A 20949-nucleotide genomic window follows, 5' to 3' on the forward strand; every position below is an offset into this window, starting at 1 on the left:
ATTGGACTTGAGAAATCATCAATTATAAGGTTTAGTATCCCACATTTGGGCTGCATGACATCCGTGGGATCAAATCCCAGTTATAGACCATAAGACAAAGGAGCAGAAGCCAGCCATTTGGCCCATCGAGTCTGCTCCGCCATTTTATCATGAGCTGATCCATTCTCCCGTTTAGTCCCACTCCCCCACCTTCTCACCATAACCTTTGATGCTCTGGCTACTCAGGTACCTATCAATCTCTGCCTTAAATACACCCAATGACTTGACCTCCACTGCTGCCCGTGGCAACAAATTCCACAGATTCATCACCCTCTGGCTAAAAAAATTTCTTCGCATCTCTGTTCTAAATGGGCGCCATTCAATCCTTAAGTCATGCCCTCTCGTACTAGACTCCCCCACCATGGGAAACAACTTTCCCACATCCACTCTGTACATGCCTTTCAACATTCGAAATGTTTCTATGAGGTCCCCTCTCATTCTTCTAAACTCCAAGGAGTACAGTCCAAGAGCGGTCAAATGTTCTTCATATGTTAACCCACTCATTCCCGGAATCATTCCAGTGAATCTTCTCTGAACCCTCTCCAATGTCACCACATCCTTTCTTATATAAGGAGCCCAAAACTGCACACAGTACTCCAAGTGAGGTCTTGCCAGTGCCTTATAAAGCCTCAACATCACATCCCTGCTCCTTTACCCTATTCCTCTAGAAATGAATGCCAATATTGCATTCGTCGTCTTCACCACCGACTCAACCTGGAGATTAACCTTAAGGGTATCCTGCACAAGGACTCCCAGGTCCCGTTGCATCTCAGAACTTTGAATTCTCTCCCCATTTAAATAATAGTCTGCCCGTTTATTTCTTCTACTAAAGTGCATAACCATACACTTACGTACCAGAATTGCTCAGTGTTCTGTTATTGTATTTGAGAAAACAGCATTTGTATGTTTTAGTATGTACACACTTGGGTCTGCATGACTTTCCTGGGAAATGAAGCTTCTGCTTAAAACATAATGGTGAAAAGCAGGCAGAGTGCTATAGATGGAAAATGTTAAGAAAACATAGGCTATATTGAAGGACGAATAAAGCAATTAGTGGCATCTGTATTAATATCAGGTTGGTAGGTAGGATGGAGAAGTAACTTTTAACTGAGCTAACCTTGCCAAGTGATAAGTCATTAAGAAACATAGTCGAAGCAGAATATTTGCTGTTGTTACAATGAGATAGAAATATTATTGCTCATTTTTTTTATTTTACATGGTATGATCTTGGTATGTGCCTTTGAGCAATATTGTTTAGGCCGAGCAGCATCCTGGGAAGTGGATAGTCAACGATTTGGGTTGAGCCACTTAACCTGGAGTGAGCATTTATTTAACCTACTAAAAGCAAGAAAGTTATAAATAGGCATCTGTTAGTCTCATGAGGCCATGGATTTGTGCCTTGGAAGGTTTCCAGGGCATAGGCCTGGACCAGGTTGTATGGAGGACCACCAGTTGCCCATGCTGCAAGTCTCCCCTCTCCACGCCACTGATATTGTCCACGGGAAGGGCATTAGGACCCATACAGCTTGGCACCGGTGCCATCGCAGAGCAATGTGTGGTTAAGTGCCTTGCTCAAGGACACAACACGCTACCTCAGCCAAGGCTCAAACTAGCAACCTTCAGATCACTAGACGAACTCCTTAACCACTTGGCCATGCGCCAACAAAGTTATACAATGACACATTCTAAAGAAAGTCTTGATTGGATCACTGCAGTTAGAAATTAATATTGCAAATTATAATTATAGATTATGATTGTATTACACCCCTTTTTTGGTTCATTGGGTCGAGAGATTATCCCAGTCCATTATTGTTTGAGCTTGTCACTCCAGAGAACTAGATTACATCAATGTCAGAGAAATGCTTTGACAGGCAATACAAATCTAACAAGTAACTGTCAAAATGTGAATACCCATGGAATATTTGCCAAACTTTGTTTTTTTTTTATTTAATGTAAATTATATCTGTTTTCCTCCAGCTCTGCTCTGAAATCTGACGGAAGCTCATCAACCGCCACCACCTCGAATGCCTCCTCGGGGCCACCTGCCAAAGTTTGTCTAGTTTGCTCAGATGAAGCATCTGGATGTCATTATGGTGTTCTTACTTGTGGCAGTTGCAAAGTGTTTTTCAAAAGAGCAGTAGAAGGTAAGGAGTGGATCATATTTTAATTTATCCATATACCATAGATAAGATGTGCAAAATCAAATTCTTTTCATAAATCCATGAGTACTGGTGTGCCAAAATATTAAAGCAAAATACTGCAAAAGAAAAAGAAACCATGCGGTGAAATTTGCTTGTTCTTAAATAAGATTATGCAAAACATGCATTATGAAAATGGACTACCATTCCATACCAGCCAGCATTTATGCTCCACTTGAATAGTTTCCCATCTTCTGTCATATTAACTTATCATTGTAACTTTTGATTCCCCTTCTAACTTATCATTGTAACTTTTGATTCCCCTTTCCCAAATGCTCAGCCAGCCTCTCGTAATTAAATACAGGCAGTTTGCTGCTGTTACTCCTTGGCAGCAAGTTCCAGTCTGGCCTTTCTTCTCGATTTCGTGGTGGCTCCCTTGTATGAATATCTTTTAATTACACTCTTTCCTATAAGCAGATTCTTTTCTCTTTATGTACACTATCATGCCCTTTTTTATGATTTAAAAGATTTTGTTTAGTTCACATCTTAATTGCCACTCCGTATGTTCCAGTTAATAATGATCTAGTTGGCCAATCTCTCCCTATAACTCGGGCCCTCTGGTCCTGGCAACATCCTCTGTATTCTTTTCCAGCTTAACCACATCTTTCCTATAAGAGGGTGACTGACCAAAACCATACATAGTATTCCCAGTACAAACTCGCCATCTTAGAGCATTTGCAGCATGATGTCCCAACCCCTTTGCCTACTGCCCTGACTGATAAAGGCCAGCATAGTAAAAGCCTTTTTCTTCTGTGACACTGCTTTCAACAAACTATGCACTCCTAATTTTTAATCTTTGTTTTTCATTTTGCCCTTTTTCTACCTTCTTAGCAGTTCTTTTTATTGTGTAGCTTTCCTTGTCTGGTGGATTTGTGTTTTGTGTTTTCCTTGCATTTATTTAGGAGTTTGCTTTTGGTTAAATATTGGTCATTTAGATCATTTGTTCCTTTGATAGTTTAAATATAGAAGTAGACATTTTACCTTTCTGGCATATACTGATTTTATGGGATGATTAAATTAATATGTTAAGTCCATCTGTGTAGTTACCCATTTAGTGTTCATCTTTGTCTGCTATAGCTATTTTAAATTTAATGCCCTGGTTTGAGTCTTTACTTTTTTATTCCTAATGTAATATTTCACAAGATATTCTGTCATCATATTTTTACTGATTAATTGTTATTTGTTATTCAAACCTAAATCCAGTACAGTTTACCATGTTATCAGTTATCACATATCAACTTTGAGATCTATTCCAAGTGCATGCTGGCATTTTGAAGATACCAGACCGCAAGTGCTGTAATCTGGAGCATTAAAAACAGACTACTTGAGGAACACAGCAGGTCAAGCAGCAAAAGTCCTAGTGCTGGGTCATGACACAAAACATCAACTAACCCTTTCCCTCCCCTGATGCTGGTCAACCTGCTGAGTTTCTCTAGCAGTTTTCTTTGCATCCTGGTATTTTGTTGCCTTCAAGAATAGAGATATTTTGATTTTTCCCAGTCCTATACTGAAATCAATGTCTCCCTTGAAAAATTTACTTGTTGCTACCTGTTTCTCCGAGTTCCATATATTTAGGAATCATTACATCACTTAGAGTCATTGAGTCAAAGAAAATTACAGCACTGAAGCAGGCCCTTTGGCCCATCTACTGAAAGCCAATCCATTTAAACCGCATAGTCCCATCAACCTGCACCTCCGGACCATAGCCATCCTGTACTATCCATGTACCTATCCAAACTTCTCTTAAACATTGAAATCGAGCTTGCTTGCACCATCGTACTTGCAGCTCCTTCCACACACTCTCAACCCTCTAATGAAGAAGTTTTCCCTCATGTTCCCCTTAAACATTTCACCTTTCAACCTTAACCCATGACCTCCAGTTATAGTCCCACCCAACCTCAGGAAAAACCTGCTTGCAATTACCCTATCTGTCCCCCTCATAATCCTGCATACCTCTATCAAATCTCTCCTCAATCTTCTACATTCCAAGGATTAAAGTGCAGTTCTATTCAATATTTCCTTCTAGCTCGGGTCCTCTAGTACATGCAACATCCTTGTAAATTTTCTGTACTTTTTCAACCTTATTTACATCTTTTCTGTTGGTGTGTGACCAAAACTGCACCCAATACTCTAAATTAAGCTTCACCAACATCTTGTACAACCTCAGCGTAACATCCCATCTCCTGTACTCAGTAGTTCGATTTATGAAGGCCAATGCGCCAAAAGCTTTCTTTACAACCCTAAACTACCTGTGCCGCCTCTTTCAATGAATTATGGACCTGTATTCCAATTCCCCTTGTTCTACCACACACCTCATTGCCCTGCCATTCACTGTGTAAGACCTACCTGGTAGGTCCTACCAAAGTACAACACCTCACTTTTGTCTGCATTAAATTTCATCTGCCACTTTTCAGCCCATTTTCCAGTTGGTCCAGGTCCCACTGCAAACTCTGATAGTCTTCCTCGCAGTCCATTACACCTGCAGTGTTGGCTCCATCTGCAAATTCGCTGATCCATTTAACCACATTATCATCCAGGTCTATCATATAGATGACAGACAACACTGAACCCAACACCAATCCCTGCAGCACTCCACTAGTCACAGGCCTTCAGTCAGAGAGATAGCCACTCTCTGACTTCTCCCACAAAGCCAATATCTAAACTAGTTTACTATCTTATCTTGAATACAAAGCAACTGAAACATCCTGACCAACCTCCCAAGCAAGACCTTGTCAAATGCCTTGCTAAAGTCCAAGTAGACAACATTGACTGCCTTGCCTTCATCAGTGGCACAGTAGAATAGTGATTAGCACAACACTTTACAGTACAGGAGACCCATGTTCAATTCCCACTGCTGCCTGTATGAAGTTCGTATGTTCTCTCTGTGACTGCTTGGGTTTCATTTGGGTGCTCCAGTTTCCTCCCAAAGTCTAAACATACCAGTTCATAGATTAATTGGTCATTGTAAATTGTCCTGTGATTAGACTAGGCTTAGATCGGGGACAACACACATAAAAGTTGCTGGTGAACGCAGCAGGCCAGGCAGTATCTCCAGGAATAGGTACAGTCAACGTTTCGGGCTGAGACCCTTCGTCAGGACTAACTGAAAGAAGAGCTAGTAAAAGATTTGAAAGTGGGAAAGTTGAAAGTGGAAATTAGCCGGTACCTCATCTGTTGCTAAGGATGATTTAAATAGCTCTGGTAGGGCCCCTGCAATTACTGCTCTTGCCTCCCTCAAGGTGCGAGAGAACACCTTGTCAGGCTCTGGGGATTTATCCACCCTAATTTGCCTCAAAATTAAGGCTATGGATTACTCTTTATCTTCAAATGTTCCATGGTCTTCCTTATGTTGTTTCCACTTTGTATGATCAAACAATGGAAAGTCCTTCGTCTTATAAATGTAATTACTTCATTCAGCAATATTGCCATTCCCACTTGCTTTACAATCTCCTGGTCTTGCAAAGATCCAACTGCTTAGATTGTTTTCCCTTTATTTTTCCCAAATTAGTTGTATGTGCCTTTGGAGCAACAAACGCACAGTGCTGAAGGAAGTTAGCAGGACAGGCGGCATCTATGGAGGGAAATAAACAATTGACATTTCATTTCTCTTCATAGATGTTGACTGACCTGCTGAGTTCCTTCAGTAATTTGTGTACTTGTCCAGGTTTCCAGCATCTGCAGAATTTCCGGTGTCTCTGTATATGCATTTTACGCTTTATTGCCTTTGAACCAATGGAAAGTTCTAATGTTAGTTGTGGTAGTGATATCTTCATTTAATTTTACTGTTTTTCTTGTAGGGCAGCATAACTACCTCTGTGCTGGAAGGAATGATTGCATCATTGACAAGATCCGTCGAAAGAACTGCCCAGCTTGCCGTTTTAGAAAGTGTCTCCAGGCTGGGATGAACCTTGATGGTAAATGTGGTTCACCTATTTATAAGAACTAATGTTAATTTGAAGTCAGGCCATTAAGATCAAATGGTTAAATGCTGAGGTAATGGGAATGTTGGTAATCAGAAATATCTGGATATTGTTGCATCTAAATCAGATATAATATATACTGCGGGTTTAACAGTCTATTAGCAAATCTGATCATTTGTAATTTTTATAATGAATGGTTTGGAGCATAACGACAAAGCTGTTTTCCTGAAGATACTTTGGAGCATACTTGAATTGTATGGCATACACCAAATATGTAATTTTAGCTCCTTTTCCAAGGAACTATATAGTTAGTTTTGTGCTGTATAAGTTTATTCAATGGAATTCAGGTCTGAAATGATCGTTTGTGAGAAGAAATTAAAGGATTAGACTATTACTAAAATTTTAGAAGAATGGGAATCTCATTAAGGTCAATAATAGACAGATGTTGGGACACTATTACCCTGACTAGCAAATCTATAATTAGAACATCTGTGATTGAAAATACAAGGATGACCATTTAGGACTGGTGATACAAGAAATGTGTTCATTTGACTTGTGATCCTTTCGACTTTAATGCAGATACTTGTGAATAGTCATTACACAAGTCATTAAGTATATTTGTTGCTGAATCTGCCAGCTTTGTAGATTCCAAGGCTATGTACAAATATTTGTATAGTCCAGAAAGATGTAGTTTAGATTGATAAGATAATTGAATGGTAGAGCAGACCTGAAGATCAAATGAACAACCTTTGATGCTTTTGTTGTATTTAATCCTCATAGCAAAACCTCCTGACATGGCATTAACCTCTGTGTAACATAGTGATAAGAGTAAAGCTTCTGATGTAGTTTCTTCGGCTTCTATAGTGCAACTGATACTTATTGTTCTTCATCTATCTTGTGTTCTGCTCGACTTTGTCCACTACTTTTACACCAAATCTCAAGGAATGCCCTTATGAATCCACATCAGCCCTGTTCTTTTCACTTTGCCACCTCCAACCCTACAATTATTTATGCTTGTGTCAAACAAGTATTAGCTTTCTCTTTTTGCCAACACAATGTTGCCTGCATTTCTGCAGGCTTCAAATAAATTTTAATCCTATGTTTTGCGTATTTTACCGTTGACTATCAAAACTTCATTAGTTTCAAGATATGGAGAAGGATATGACTGGCCCACAGATTAAGATTCTAAATTAGAGATAGGCCACTTTTGATGACATTAGAAGTGATTTGGCAAGCATGGGTTGGGATGGGGTGGTTTTTGGCAAAGTGAGACCTTCAAAAGTGAAATATTAAGAGTACAGAATCTCAGTAGGTATCAATAGGTACATTTAATATCAGAGAAATGTATACAATATACATCCTGAAATTCTTTTTCTTCTGTACATTCCAAAGAGAATAAAAAAGTAAGGCTGGCAGTTTTAGGGGACGTTGATTATTGATTATTGAAGGATGTTGAAGTCCTGGGGGGAAAAGAGGAGACACATCAGCTATAGGCAATTAGGAACAACTGAAGTGCTGAGAAAGTATAAGAAATGCAGGGAAGACTTGCCAGAAAATGGAATCCTTGTGCAGAATTCCCCGAAGGTTAGTTTGCAGGTTGAATCTGGCAAGGAAGGCAAATGCAATGTTAGCATTCATTTCAAAAGGACTAGAATATAAAAGCAAGGATGTAATATTAAGTCTTTATAAAGCACTGATGAGGCCTCACTTGGAGTATTTTGAGCAAATCTGGGCCCCTTATCTTAGAAAGGATGTGCTGAATCTGGAGAAGGTTCAAAGGAGGTTCACGAAAATGATTCCAAGATTAAGTGGCTTGTCAAATGAAGAATGTGTGATGGCTCTGGGTCTGTATTCACTAGAATTCAGAAGAATGAGGGATGACCTCATTGAAAGCTATCGAATGGTGAAAGGCCTTGATAGAGTGGATGTGGAGAGGATATTTCTTATGGTGGGAGAGTCTAAGAGCAGAGGACACAGCCTCAGAATTGAGGGCCGTCCTTCTGGAACGGAGTTGATTTTTTTAGCCAGTGAATGGTGAACCTGTGGAATGCTTTGCCACAGACAGCTGTGGAGGCTGGCTTTATGTATATTTAAGGCAGAAATTGATAGATTCTTGATTGGTCAGGGCATGAAGGGATTTGGGAAGAAGGCAGGAGATTGGTACTGAGGAAAATTGGATCAGCCATGATGAAATGGTGGAGCATACTCGATGGGCAAAATGGCCTAATTCTGCTCTTCTATCTCATGGTCTTAAAAGTCAGGAGGGTAAAAGAAGGACATATGGTTGCCCTGGCAGACAAGGTGAATGAGAATCCCAAAGGCTTCCATAGCTATGTAAAGAGCAAAGGGATAGCAAGAAACAAAATTGGTCCTCTTGAAGATCAGTGTGGTCATCTATACAAGGAGCCAATAGAGATGGGGGAAATCTTAAATGAACTTTTTGCATCTGTATTTCTCAGAAGACAGACCGTCTGTAGAAATGAGGAAACACAGTAATAAGTTCACTGGCCATATCCAGATTATGGAAGAAGTGTTTGTTGTTTTGAGGCAAATTAGGGTGGATCATTCCCCAGGCCCTAACCAGATGTCTCTTTGGACCTTACAAGAGGCTAGAGCAGAAATTTAGAGACTCGGGCAGGGATATTTAAAATGTTATTAGCAATGGGTGAGGGGCCAGAGAACTAGAGGATAGCGAATGTTGTTCTGTTCAAGAAAAGCTTAAGCCGGATGTCAATTCTGGGTCAATTATTGGAAGCTATTATAAGGGACAGGATGGATGAGTATTGGAAAATCAATATGGCTTTGGGTGTGGCAAGTCAGGTCCAACAAAACTTATAGAATTTTTCGAGGAGGTTACCAAGAAGATTAATGAAGAAAATGCAGTGAATTTAGACTACATGAATTTTAGCAAAGCCTTTGACAATGTCCTGCATGGGAGGCTGGTCAAGAAGGGAAAGTCACTTAGCATTCAGGAAGAAGTAGTCAATTAGAGTCAATATAGTGGGAGAAACCAGAAAATGCACTGAGATGTGAGGTAGGTCAAAGCATCCAATATTGCTTGAAAGTAGCACCACAGGTAGACGGAGTCATAAAGAGCTGCTTTAGCACATTGGCTTTCAAAGATCAGGACATTGAGAATCATGTTTAATATCACTGGCATATGCCTTGAAATTCATGAAGTGCAAGAGAATTACTGTTTCACTTGGATAGATTATTTTAATCCTTCCATGACAGGAAGAGGTAAAAAGCAAATGTTGCATTCCCTGCAGTTACATGTGAAGGTGGTGTGAAGTGGGAATTCAATGTTCAAGTTCAAGTTTATTGACATTCAGCCATACACGTGTATACAGCTAAACAAACTATTGTTCCTCTGAGGCCAAGGTGCAAAACACAGAACATACGGTAGAGATAGAGAAGAACTGGGAGCCACAGAAGGAATGGTCTGAAAGTGGATAAGTAGGGAAGATGTGCCTGGCAGTGGAATCTCGTTCCAGAGGGCCGAAGTTCGGGAAGATGAGTTGTGAATGTGGAGGCTGGTGAAGTGGAAAATGAGAATATGGCCTTTTTCTTTTCTTTCTCTGTCAGGCAAGTAGATGAAAGTAGATATGTGGAAGATTAAACAGATGTGACCGAGGACCTGAATTATATTCTTATTTCCTGATAAAATACAATAAGTGGACTCCAGTTAATAGGGCCATTGGTTAATCGGGGCAACTGTTTATTTGGGACTATTATGCTGTTTTATTGGGGCAGGCAACTGTTGAACATTTTCTAACCAGTATCAGTCATGTACCTGTCATGTGGCTGCTAGACACTACACCATGCTTAGAGCAAACAGTTTCTAAGCAACATCACTTGCATGTTTGTGTTCAAAAAGCAGTTATTTTTGTCACTGGTAGTTGGCAAGTAATAAACAATATGATAATTCAGAACTATTTTCCTCACCAAGGTTTCAAACGTTTATGCTTGGAAATGCCATAAATGACTGGGATTAAAAATGTTACTCAGATTGTCTTTTTTATGCTTTATTATCTGTTTCCATAATACTTTGGCAGATGAATTAATTGTATTTTCCTTTCCCAGGTATTTTTAAGTAACTTACTGCATTGTGGTTTCACTGGAATAAACACTCTCTGCATAGTCTACATAGCATTTGAAATATATCTCTGAAATTTTATGTTCACAAGTTGTGATGTTGCTGGCACTTACTGACCATCCCAACATTGTTGTTGAAAAGAGGAGTCGGTTAAAAGTTAGCAATTAAATTATTAATTAGTCTATTAATTAAACCATGATTTGTTGATGTCACATTGTCAATCGTAACACAGGTCTTTCTGATAAGTTTAGCTCTCAGATTTGGCATCCACAGTAAATCTAAATCTAAATTTTTATTTATAGCACGGAAGATGAAGAAAAAGGTGAAAGCACCACATACCAACATCTCTGAAACTACTTCAAAGGCAGTATCACAAGATGTTTCTTTAGTTCGCCCTGTTTTGAATCCATCTGTAATAACGATCCTTGAGGTGATTGAGCCAGGACTCTTGTATGCAGGATATGACAGCTGTATCCCTGATACACCTCACCGGCTTCTGTCAGGATTGAATAACTTGGGTGGGCTACAGATGATCTCAGTTGTGAAATGGGCAAAATCTCTACCAGGTAAGTGATCATCCAGTGTGTTTTGAAAGTTGGTAAATAATTCTTTAAAAAGACCTTTATATCTAAAAAGAATAAATATGTCACCATCAAAAGATTATGGCAGTTAGGGAATGATGAACTATTTAATTACAAGGATTATATTTGAATTGTTGAATTATGGAACTGGCACACAAATGACTTTTTTTTAGGTTGGGAGCACTGGCTTCATGCAGGTGGAAGAGAATAACATAAAATTGAAACAATACTATGCCTGAAATTGTCCAGCCTAGTGATATACAGTGCCTTGAAAAATTATTCAGTCCCTTGAAAAAGTATTCAGTCCCCACAACTAGTTTTACATATTGCTGATTCATTTTCTAAATTTAAAATATATTGAAGGAGTTTTTAAGCTAATCTACAAAACATTGTGTATCATGTCAAATCAAAAGAAAAATTCCAAAACTTAACCACAATTCACTAAAATTTAAAAAACAAAGTTGAGAGGCTGAAAATGTATTTATCCTCTTTGTATACTATGCTAATTTTTTGTCAGGTACAACACTGTATATTACCGACTCACCCAATTTGTTGATGATGAAAATTGGAAGATCATCTGTCTTTAATTCATAAGGATAAATACCCCCTCTTCCTCACTGTAAGGTCCAAAAGTATAGTAGATTTTCAACAGACCAAAGCAAAATGAAACAAAAGAGCATTCAAGACAAGTAAGGGAAATTATAATAGAGAAGCACTAATCTGGGGAGGGGAACAAGACCACCTGAAAAGCACTGAACATACCTTGGAGCTCAGTGCAGTTCATTGTGAAAAAGTGGAGAAATATGAAACCACAGATAGCCACACCGCCTAGGTCAGGTCGCCTTTCTAAACTTAGTTGCTGGAGAAGAATGGCACTTGTGAGAGAGGCTACTGTGATGCTATCAGTCACTACAGAAGTCGGTGGCTGCAACTGGAGATGAAGTTTATTGCTGCACAATCTCTTAAGGTCTTTCACAAAAATGGTATTCATGGAAGAGTGGCGAGGAATAAGACCAGTCTTTTAAAAAAAAAACAAGCAGTGGCATACCCTTGTCCATCAAGATTTTGCAGTGTCACTTAGAGCAGTGGTCCCCAACATGCAAAGCATGTGCTACCGGGCCGCGAGGAAACGGTATGATTTGGCGATATGAAACGATATGAGTCAACTGCAGCTTTCCTCATTCCCGGTCCACAAGAATATTGTCGATAGTAAACCGGTCCGTGGTGCAAAAAAGATTGGGGACCCCTGACTTAAGAGGATACTGTAAGAACGTCTTGTGGTTGGATGAGTCTGAAGTGGAACCTATTGGCCTCAATGCTAAGTAGTAGGTATGGTGTAAATTTAATACTGCACATCAACCAGGTAATACTATCCTTCGTACCTAACATTTTAGGAACAGCTTCTTTCCCTTCACCATAAGATTTCTGACCGCAAAAAACAAATTTCATGGTGCAGTATACGCATGAGATTCTGAGATGCTGGAAATGCAGACACAAAATGCTGGAAGAACTCAGCAGGTCAGGCAGCATCTGTGGAAAGGAATAAAGAATCAGCATTTTGGGCCTAGATCTGATGAAGAGTCTCAGCTCGAAATGTTAATTCTTTATTCTTCTCCATAGGTACAGCCTGACCTGTTGAGTTCCTCCAGCATTCTCTGTGTGTTCCATGACTCCTGGCAGTGATAGTACACCTGATTCTGACTCTTGAGCAGAACTTGTTGGCAGTGGCCCACTGCCAGCCTGCAAAATCCGTTCCTTAGCTTTACCAACTAACAGAGCTCTGAGAAATGTCAGTGTAATTGATCAACTCTGGCAGTTGGAGCCATTTAAAATGTGTAAAACTAAAAATATAAGAATTAAAAGAAATAAAATTGACTAAAATCACAAAAAATGGAAAACATTAAACCAAAATAATTTTGCAAACAAAACATGTTGAATTACCTTCGTTCCCACAATTTTCCTTAGACCCTGAAGTCACAGAATCTGTATCAAATTCACGATTGAAGAGATAATTTCTCCTCACCAAGTTTTAAAGAATTTCTATAATGAGGGAGTTCTTCTGCTGAACTTCACCAGCCAGATTCAGGCCAATATAAACTACATTAACTACTGGCAACAAAACAAGGTCAAGATCGTCATTTGACAGAATCACCAAATCCATGTGTGTGTCTATCAAAACTGTGAAACAAATACATTTTAATAATACAAAAAAATTACTGCTGAAAGTGGCAGACGTAAAGTTCAATAACCGATCGCAGTAAGGTTGACAGTTCTGCTTTGAAATGCATCTAGTGTACGCTATTTTAAGAAAGCAAGTTAAAAAGGAGTTCATCTTTGTTACTGTTTCTTTTATTATTCATTTCTCAAATGTAGTTATAACTGCCAAGGACAGCATTTTCCTATCTCTAGGACTTTCCTCTTTGAAGTGGAAGAGGAGAGAGGTGACATGATAGATGTGTACAACATGATAAGTAGCATAGATCATGTGGACAGTCAGAGACCATTTCCTAGGACAGAAATGGCTAATATGGGGGGGCATAATTTTAAGGTGGTTGAAAGCAAGTATGGGAGGGAGGGTGTTGTCACAGGTAATTTTTGTACACAGTGGTAAGTGCGTGAAACATGATGCCAAGTTGGTGGTAGAGGCAGGTACATTAGGGGCATGTAAGAAACTTTATATAGGTACATGGATAATAGAAAAATGAAGGACTATGTAGGAGGAAAGGAATTATCTTTGCTTAAAGTCAGCACAACATTGTGGGACGAAGGGCATGTATTTGTGCTATAATGTATGTTCTAACTGCCTCTATAAAGTTGGGTGAACCATAGTGTAGTTTTTATGGTGAATGAGCCATCACCCCCAACTCCCCCCCCCCCCACCCCCACATTGCTGTTGGGTATGGAGGCACAGGATTTAGACCAAGTGTGGATGAAAGAATGTGGATGTATTTTGAGTCAGATGGTCAGATCTGAAAGGAGACCTGCAGGTGATGATGCTCCCTTGTGCCTGCTGAGCCTTTCCTCATTTGAAGTTGGATAATTGTGAAATACTGTCGGAAAAGCCCAGCTAAATAGTTGCAGTCCATTTTTTTGTAGTGTTCCCTGCAGCAATGATGCATCAGCGGTATAGGGAATTCATGTTTTGGCTGGTCAGTGTGGTGCTCAGCCAGTTGGTTGTTTTTGTTCTGGATGGCATTGAGCTTCTTGATTATTGTTGTTGCTATGCTGAATCAAGTAGGAAAAGATCATTCCACTATGCTTCTAACTTATTACTTGCAAGTGGTAGAAAAGTTTGGGGTATCAGAATCAAGTAGGAAAAGGTCATTCCACTATGCTTCTAACTTATTACTTGTAAGTGGTAGAAAAGTTTGGGGTATCATTTGCTACAAGTAAGACAGCCTCTGAGTTGCTTTTATAGCCACGTTATACGCTCTGTCCTGTTTAGATTTTTGACATTGATGGGATCTCCACAGTGATAATGTCATTGATTCTTTCTTGTTGAAGATCATTCCTTGGTACTTCTGTGGTACCCATATTCTTGGTAATTTCAACTGATACAAGCATATGAGTTAAGCGTGGCCACCTTGCTTTTCAAGCACATGCCTGATCTGATTGTAACATCGTATGAACATGCCTATCAACCTTTTTTCTTTCCTTTGCCTATTGTCTACCTACCTTTCCTTTGGAAAAAATAATCCAAAGATTGCCCTTTGAGAAGCAGATCCAAAGACTCATGACCCTCTGTAAGAAAAGTTGTTTTTTCATTGCCATCTTAATAGAAAACGTTATTTTTACACTATTCCCTGGTTGTAGGTTCTCCGAAAAGACAAGATTTCCTCAATATCCACCCTGTCAAGATCCCTTGGGATGATTCATTCAAATCTCCTGAACTTCAGCAGAGACAAGCCTAGCCTGTCCAATCATCTCTCGTAAGGCACCCTATGTATTACTGTAGTAAACCTCCTCAGAGGAACTTGCAACATGTTAACATTCATAAGACCATAAGAGCAGAATAAGAACATTTGACCCATTGAGTCTTCTCTGCCATTACATCATAGCTGATTTATTCTCCCTTTCAACCCTATTCTACTGCTTCCTCGCTGTAACCTTTGACGCCCTGACTAATCAAGAATCTATCAATCTCTGCTTTAAATATACTCAATGACTTGGTCTCCACAGTTGTTTGTAGCAATGATTTCCACAGATTCACCACCCTCAGGCTAAAAAAAAGTCCCTTTCATCTCTGTTCTAAATAGATGTCCCTCTATTCTGAGGCTCTGCCCTTTGGTTCTAGGCTCCTCTACTATAACACAGTCCTCTCCACATTCACTCTATCTAGGCCTTTCAATATTTGATAGGTTTCATTGAAGTACCCTCTTATTCTTCTAAACTCCAGCAAGTACTGGCCCAGAGCCAATAAATGCTCCTCACGTGTGAAATCTTTCATTCCCAAAATCATTCTCATAAACCTCCTCTGGAACTCTCTCCAATGCCAGCACATTCTTTCTTAGATAAGGGGCCAAAATTTGCTCACAATACTCAGCTGCAGTCTGGCCAATGCCTTATAAAGCCTAAGCGTTGTATCCCTGCTCTTGTATTCTAGTCCTTTGGAAATGAATACCAACATTGTCTTTGCATTCCTTACTATCAACTCATCCTGCAAGTTAATTTTTAAGAAATCCTGCACAAGGACTCCCAAGTCCCTTCGCACCTCTGATTTTTGAATTTTCTCCCCATTTAGAAAATGCTCTACACCTTTATTCTTTCTACCAAAGTGCATGACCATACACTTCCCTACACTATTTTGCATCTGTCACTTCCTTGCCCATTCTCCTTCTCTGACCAAGTCCTTCCCTGCTTCTTTAACACTACTCACCCTTCCACCTATTTTTGTCTGATCAGCAGACTTTCTATCAATTCCATCATCGAAATCATTGACATAAAATGTGAAAAGAAACAGTCCCATTACCGACCCCTGCGGAACACCACTAGTCACCGCAGCCAACCAGAAAAGACCCCTTTATTCCCACTCTTTGCCCTCCTGCCAGTCAGCCAATCTTTTGCCCATGCTAGTATCTTTCCTGTAATACCATGGACTCTTATTTTGTTAAGCAGCCTCATGTGCGGCACCTTGTCAAAGGCCTTCTGAAAATTCAAGTAAGCAACATCAACTGACTCCTCATTCTCTATCCTGCCTGTTATTTTCTCAAAAAATTCCAACAGATTTGTCCAGCAAAGTTTTCCCTTAAAGAAACCATGTTGACTTTGCTTAGTTTATCATGGGCTTCCAAGTACCCCTAAACCTCACCCTTAATTATGGGACTCCAGCGTCTTCCCATCCACTGAAGTCAGACTAACTGGTCTATAATTTTCTTCCTTCTGCCTTCCTCCCTTCTTAAAGAGTTGAGTGACCTTTGCAATTCATCAGTCCACCAGAACCATTCCAGAGTCTAGTGATTCTTGAAAGATCATTACTAATGTCTCCACAATCTCTTCAGCTACCTCCTTCAGAATCCTGGAGTGTAATCCACCTGGTCCAGGTGGCTTATCTATCTTCAGACTTTCAGCTTCGCAAGCATCCTCTCCTTAATAATAGCAAGTACACTCACTTCTGCCCCGTGTTACGGCATTAGCAACAATGAATATAGAAATGAGTCAGGGTTTTATAAACATGAACATAAACATTTAGTAAACTGCTCAACAATAGCAAAAAGTATTCAAATGACTAACTTATCTGGAAGTTAACTGCTATATGGCAACTCTGGAACAGTTCTTAAAAGGGTAAACTCAAAAACAGTTCTTAAAGTGGAAAGTTGAACACAGTCTTAAAATGGTAAATTCAAAAGTCCAAGTGATTTACACATTCAATAAGGAGAGACATCTCTGGAAATGGATTTCTTCGAAGATGTGACGTTACTGCTGATTCTCCAAAGGATTCATGACGAAGGAAATAAAACGGCTTAAAGGAACTGACCTTTTCCTGGCGAGTGAACACTACACAAACTTCCCTGCTCTTGCAGGAGTTATCTCAGATACAGGTCACCATATTCTGAACCAATCCTCAATAAGGTCAATTCTTCATTAAACCGCGGAACGACTCCAACTTTATTCCGATCCTTCAGGTTCCCGTCCTTTAGTAAGGTCTTCACTCTCCAATACTACTGTAAAGGTAAATCAAAGATACACCAACAAAGCTGGCAGCGATTGGTGAAACTGCCGGCACAACGATTTTACCTTACAACAGAAAATTTAAAATTTTGTAATGAGACAAATACGCAGCATAACAGAGTAACTAACGAAGCAAACAACAATTCAACTGAAACTAACTGCGTCACACCAGGGTTCTCCCGTTTATACCTGTTCTGAACATGTCATCATGTGACCTCACATCGGCGGGAAAATTACATCATTTGACCACACACTGGCGGGAAAATTACATCACCCCACCATCATAAAACCATTACATCATGATCATAAGACAGTCACAAGTTACCCACGGGGTATGTAACACCCTGACATTTTCAAATTTCTGGCATGCTGTTAATGTCGTCCACTCAAGTTTGTCCACTGTTTCTTTGTACCCCCATTGCTTCTCTCCAGTGGCAGGTTCCAGTGGTCCATTATCCACTTTTGCCTCTCTTACTCTATACAGTATATCTGAAAAAACTTTTTGTACTCTCTTTTATATTATTGGTTAGTTACCTTCATATTTCATATTTTCTCTCCTTATGGCTTTGTTAGTTGCCTTCTGTTGGTGGTTAAAAGATGCCCGATCCTCTAACCCCATTAATTTTTTTGCCATATCTTTTCATTTTATGCTGTTACTGACTTCCCTTGTCAGCCATGGTTGTGTCACCCTCCTTTTAGAATACTACTACTTCATCTTTGTGATATACCTATCCTGTGCCTTCCAGATTCCCCCTAGAAGCTCCAGCCATTGTTGTCCTGTTTTCATCCGTGCTGGTGTCCCCTTCCTTTAGTAAAAATTACAGATTTTTAAGAGTCATTTCCACAGATTTTTACTTTTGGTGGAGTATCAGTATTTGTTTGGAAATTTAAACTTTCTGTTAGAAGATTGTATATCAGACATCCCACCTCTCCCGGAACTTCTGGGAGTCTCCTGCATATTAATAGTGGCTCCCTGATGCCTGCAAAGTATATACAATATCACGGAAATCAATTTTTTTGAGAGCGAGCGAGAGAAAAGCAAGAGAGAGTGCGAGAGCGACCACAAGAGAGAGCAAGCGAGAGCGCTTGAGAGCTCACGAGCGACCACGAGAGAGAGAGAGAGCGCGAGTGAGAACGCGCCATTACAGAGTGTTCCAAAAAAATATAAAACGTATGTCACCCCAGACTACACTAAAGTGTACCCCTGCCTAATAGGGGTCAAACTAATGACAGTGTTGCTCGCTGCATTGTTTGCAACAATGACTTTTCTATTGCCCATGGTGGGTTAAGACTGTAAAAGACATGTTGATGTGAGTTTAACAGGTGTCATTCTAGCATAGCTAACGTTATTTAAACTAGCTGGCCAGCTGCTAAGGAGCTACTCTGTTGCAGATATCCCACCTCTCCCGGAAGTCTCCCGCAAATTGATGGTGCTACCTCCCTGAAATGAGTTTTTGCAGGGTGAGATGTCTGGTTTATAGGGTAGACGGTATGATACTGCCCTTCTATGATTTAATTGTTCGGGTAGAATCATGTGGAGTATTGGTTTCTTTCTACAGGATTCAGATCCTTACACCTGGATGACCAAATGATGCTGCTGCAGTATTCTTGGATGTCTCTCATGGTTTTCAGTCTTGCTTGGAGATCTTATAAACATACCAACAGTCGCATGCTGTTCTTTGCACCAGATCTTGTCTTTGATGAGTAAGTAATGCAATTTCAGAAAGTTGTCTAATTTAAAGAGCAAAATGATAACACTGTAACAATTATTATTAGGTAGCGATATGAAACAATGTTGCCAGGTCCCTGAACTGAGGTTTGACCCAACTGTGCTTAGTTTAACTGTGTACATTCCTATGTTGTGGTGGTATTTTTATTCTTACCAATGGGTTGCTTTTTCTTTAAAAGGAAATTGGATGGAAAGTAATGTAAATCTGAGAGAAGGAATTTCTCTTCATTTCATTTCTGATTGGCCAACTCCTTATTCTGAAACTGATTCCTGGTCCTAGACTCCTTAGCCAGTGGAACCAACTATACCTTAAGTTTCAATAAGATCTCGCTCTCTGTTAAACTAGAGAAGTTAGGCCATCTTTGCTCAACCTATTCTGGTATAATAACCTTGCCACCCCGAAACCAACTGTTGAATCCTTTTTTCATTTGCATAGTGGATCCTATCGTGGATGAGATCGTAATTACACAAGACCCCATTACACAATTGTTATAAGATTCAATAGTCTTCAAACTCTCATGTTAAAGGCTAACATACCATTTGTTCTCCTAACAGGTTGTTGTACCTGCATGTTGGCTTTCAGAAATTTGTGTACAAACATGCCATAATCTCTTTTGAACAACAACACTATATATATATATTTGATAAGGCTCCCCATATGAGGCTCATTCAGAAAGTAATGAGGCATGGAATCCAAGGAGACTTTGCTTTGTGGATCCAGAACTGGCTGTGATTGACGATGCTTCGGATTCTGCGTGGAGGACGGTGACCAGTGGTGTTCCACAGGGATCCTCTTTGATTTTTATAAATGAACTGGATGAGGAAGTAGAAGGGTGGGTGAGTAAGTTTGCTGATGACACAAAAGTTGGGTGTTGTGGATAGTCTGGAGGGTTGTCAGAGGTTACAGCAGGACATTGGTAGAACGCAGAACTGTGCTGAGAAGTGGCAGACAGAGTTCAACCCCGATAAGTGTGAAGTGGTTAATTTCGGTAGGTCAAATTTGAAGACAGAATATAATGATAATGGTAAGATTCTTGGCAGTGTGGAAGACCACCGAGATCTTGGGGTCCATGTCCATAGGACACTCAAAGCTGCTACACAGGTTGACAGTGTTGTTAAGAAGACGTATGCTATGTTGGTAAGGTAATGTTACTGCTATACAAGACCTTAGTTAGATTCCTCAGACTACTGTGTTCAGTTCTGGTCACCTCATTACAGGAAGGATGTGGATACTATAGAGAGAGTGCAGAGGAGATCTACAAGGATGTTGCCTGGATTGGAGTGCATACCTTATGAGAATAGGTTGAGTGAGTTTGGCCTTTTGTCCTTGGAGCGACTGAGGATGAGAAGTGACCTCTTAGAGGTGTATAAGATGATGAGGAGCATTGTTCGTGTGGATAGCCAGAGCTTTTTCGCAGTCGTGAAATGGCTAACACAAGGGGCATAGTTTTAAGATGCTTGGAAGTAGGTACAAGGGGGATGTCAGAGTAATCTTTTCACACAGAGAGTGGTGGGTGCGTAGGATGCACTGCAGTGAAGCTGGTAGAGGCAGATACAGTAAGGTCTTTTAAGAGACCCTTAAGTACATGGAGCTTAGAAAAATAGAGGGCTATGCAGTAAGGAAATACTAGACAGCTTCTATAGAAGGTTACATGGTCAGCACAACATTGAGGGCTGAAGGGCCTGTAATGTGCTGTAGATATTTTGTTTCTATGCTAAGTTCTATTCCTGGAAGCATCGTCATCCTGTACTCACAATCTCACCTAGTTTAACATTGCCAGTAAACTTGTAAATATTACTGGATCCTTCAGCAAATTGCTAATATGGATATCTGCTTGAGCCTAAACTATTCCCAATGTCTGTGGTTCTCCACCAGTAACAGCTTGCCAAACTTGAAAATAAAGCATTTACCCCTCAATCTGTGTCATTGTTTTACCCCAATTCCATCTGATCCTGGGTCCATGTACAAAGGAGGAGGATCAGAACAGTATTTATGTGATGAATGAGTGCAGACAAGGTGAAAAATTTGGAAATGTAGAAATTATCCTTTGTTGGAAGGCTTGCTAACTCTTATCTTGAAAGTGGGGGAGGCTGCTGTGCAGAGGGTATAAAAGATACAAAAGCTGGTGGAATTTCTGTGACTGGAGAAACAATGTGTTATGTTGGAAATCTGAAACAAAAACAAAATGCTCAAAACTCAGCAGATCATTTTATACTA

The 20949-nt window shown here is 39.9% G+C and overlaps 1 protein-coding gene across 3 annotated transcripts in view; it reads left to right on the plus strand.

The window, feature by feature from the left end:
- The window catches only part of LOC134349268 (glucocorticoid receptor-like), a 103670-nt gene that overhangs the window by 61441 nt on the left and 21280 nt on the right, over nucleotides 1–20949 (plus strand). For all 3 annotated transcript variants that reach the window (XM_063053325.1, XM_063053323.1, XM_063053322.1), the window contains exons 3-6: nucleotides 2017–2183; nucleotides 6035–6151; nucleotides 10556–10819; nucleotides 18562–18706. In XM_063053325.1, coding sequence (XP_062909395.1) covers nucleotides 2017–2183; nucleotides 6035–6151; nucleotides 10556–10819; nucleotides 18562–18706 — 693 coding nt within the window. The remainder of the gene's footprint in view (nucleotides 1–2016; nucleotides 2184–6034; nucleotides 6152–10555; nucleotides 10820–18561; nucleotides 18707–20949) is intronic.

This window comes from Mobula hypostoma, chromosome 7, assembly GCF_963921235.1.
Source record: "Mobula hypostoma chromosome 7, sMobHyp1.1, whole genome shotgun sequence".
NCBI classification, from domain to species: Eukaryota; Metazoa; Chordata; class Chondrichthyes; order Myliobatiformes; family Myliobatidae; genus Mobula; species Mobula hypostoma.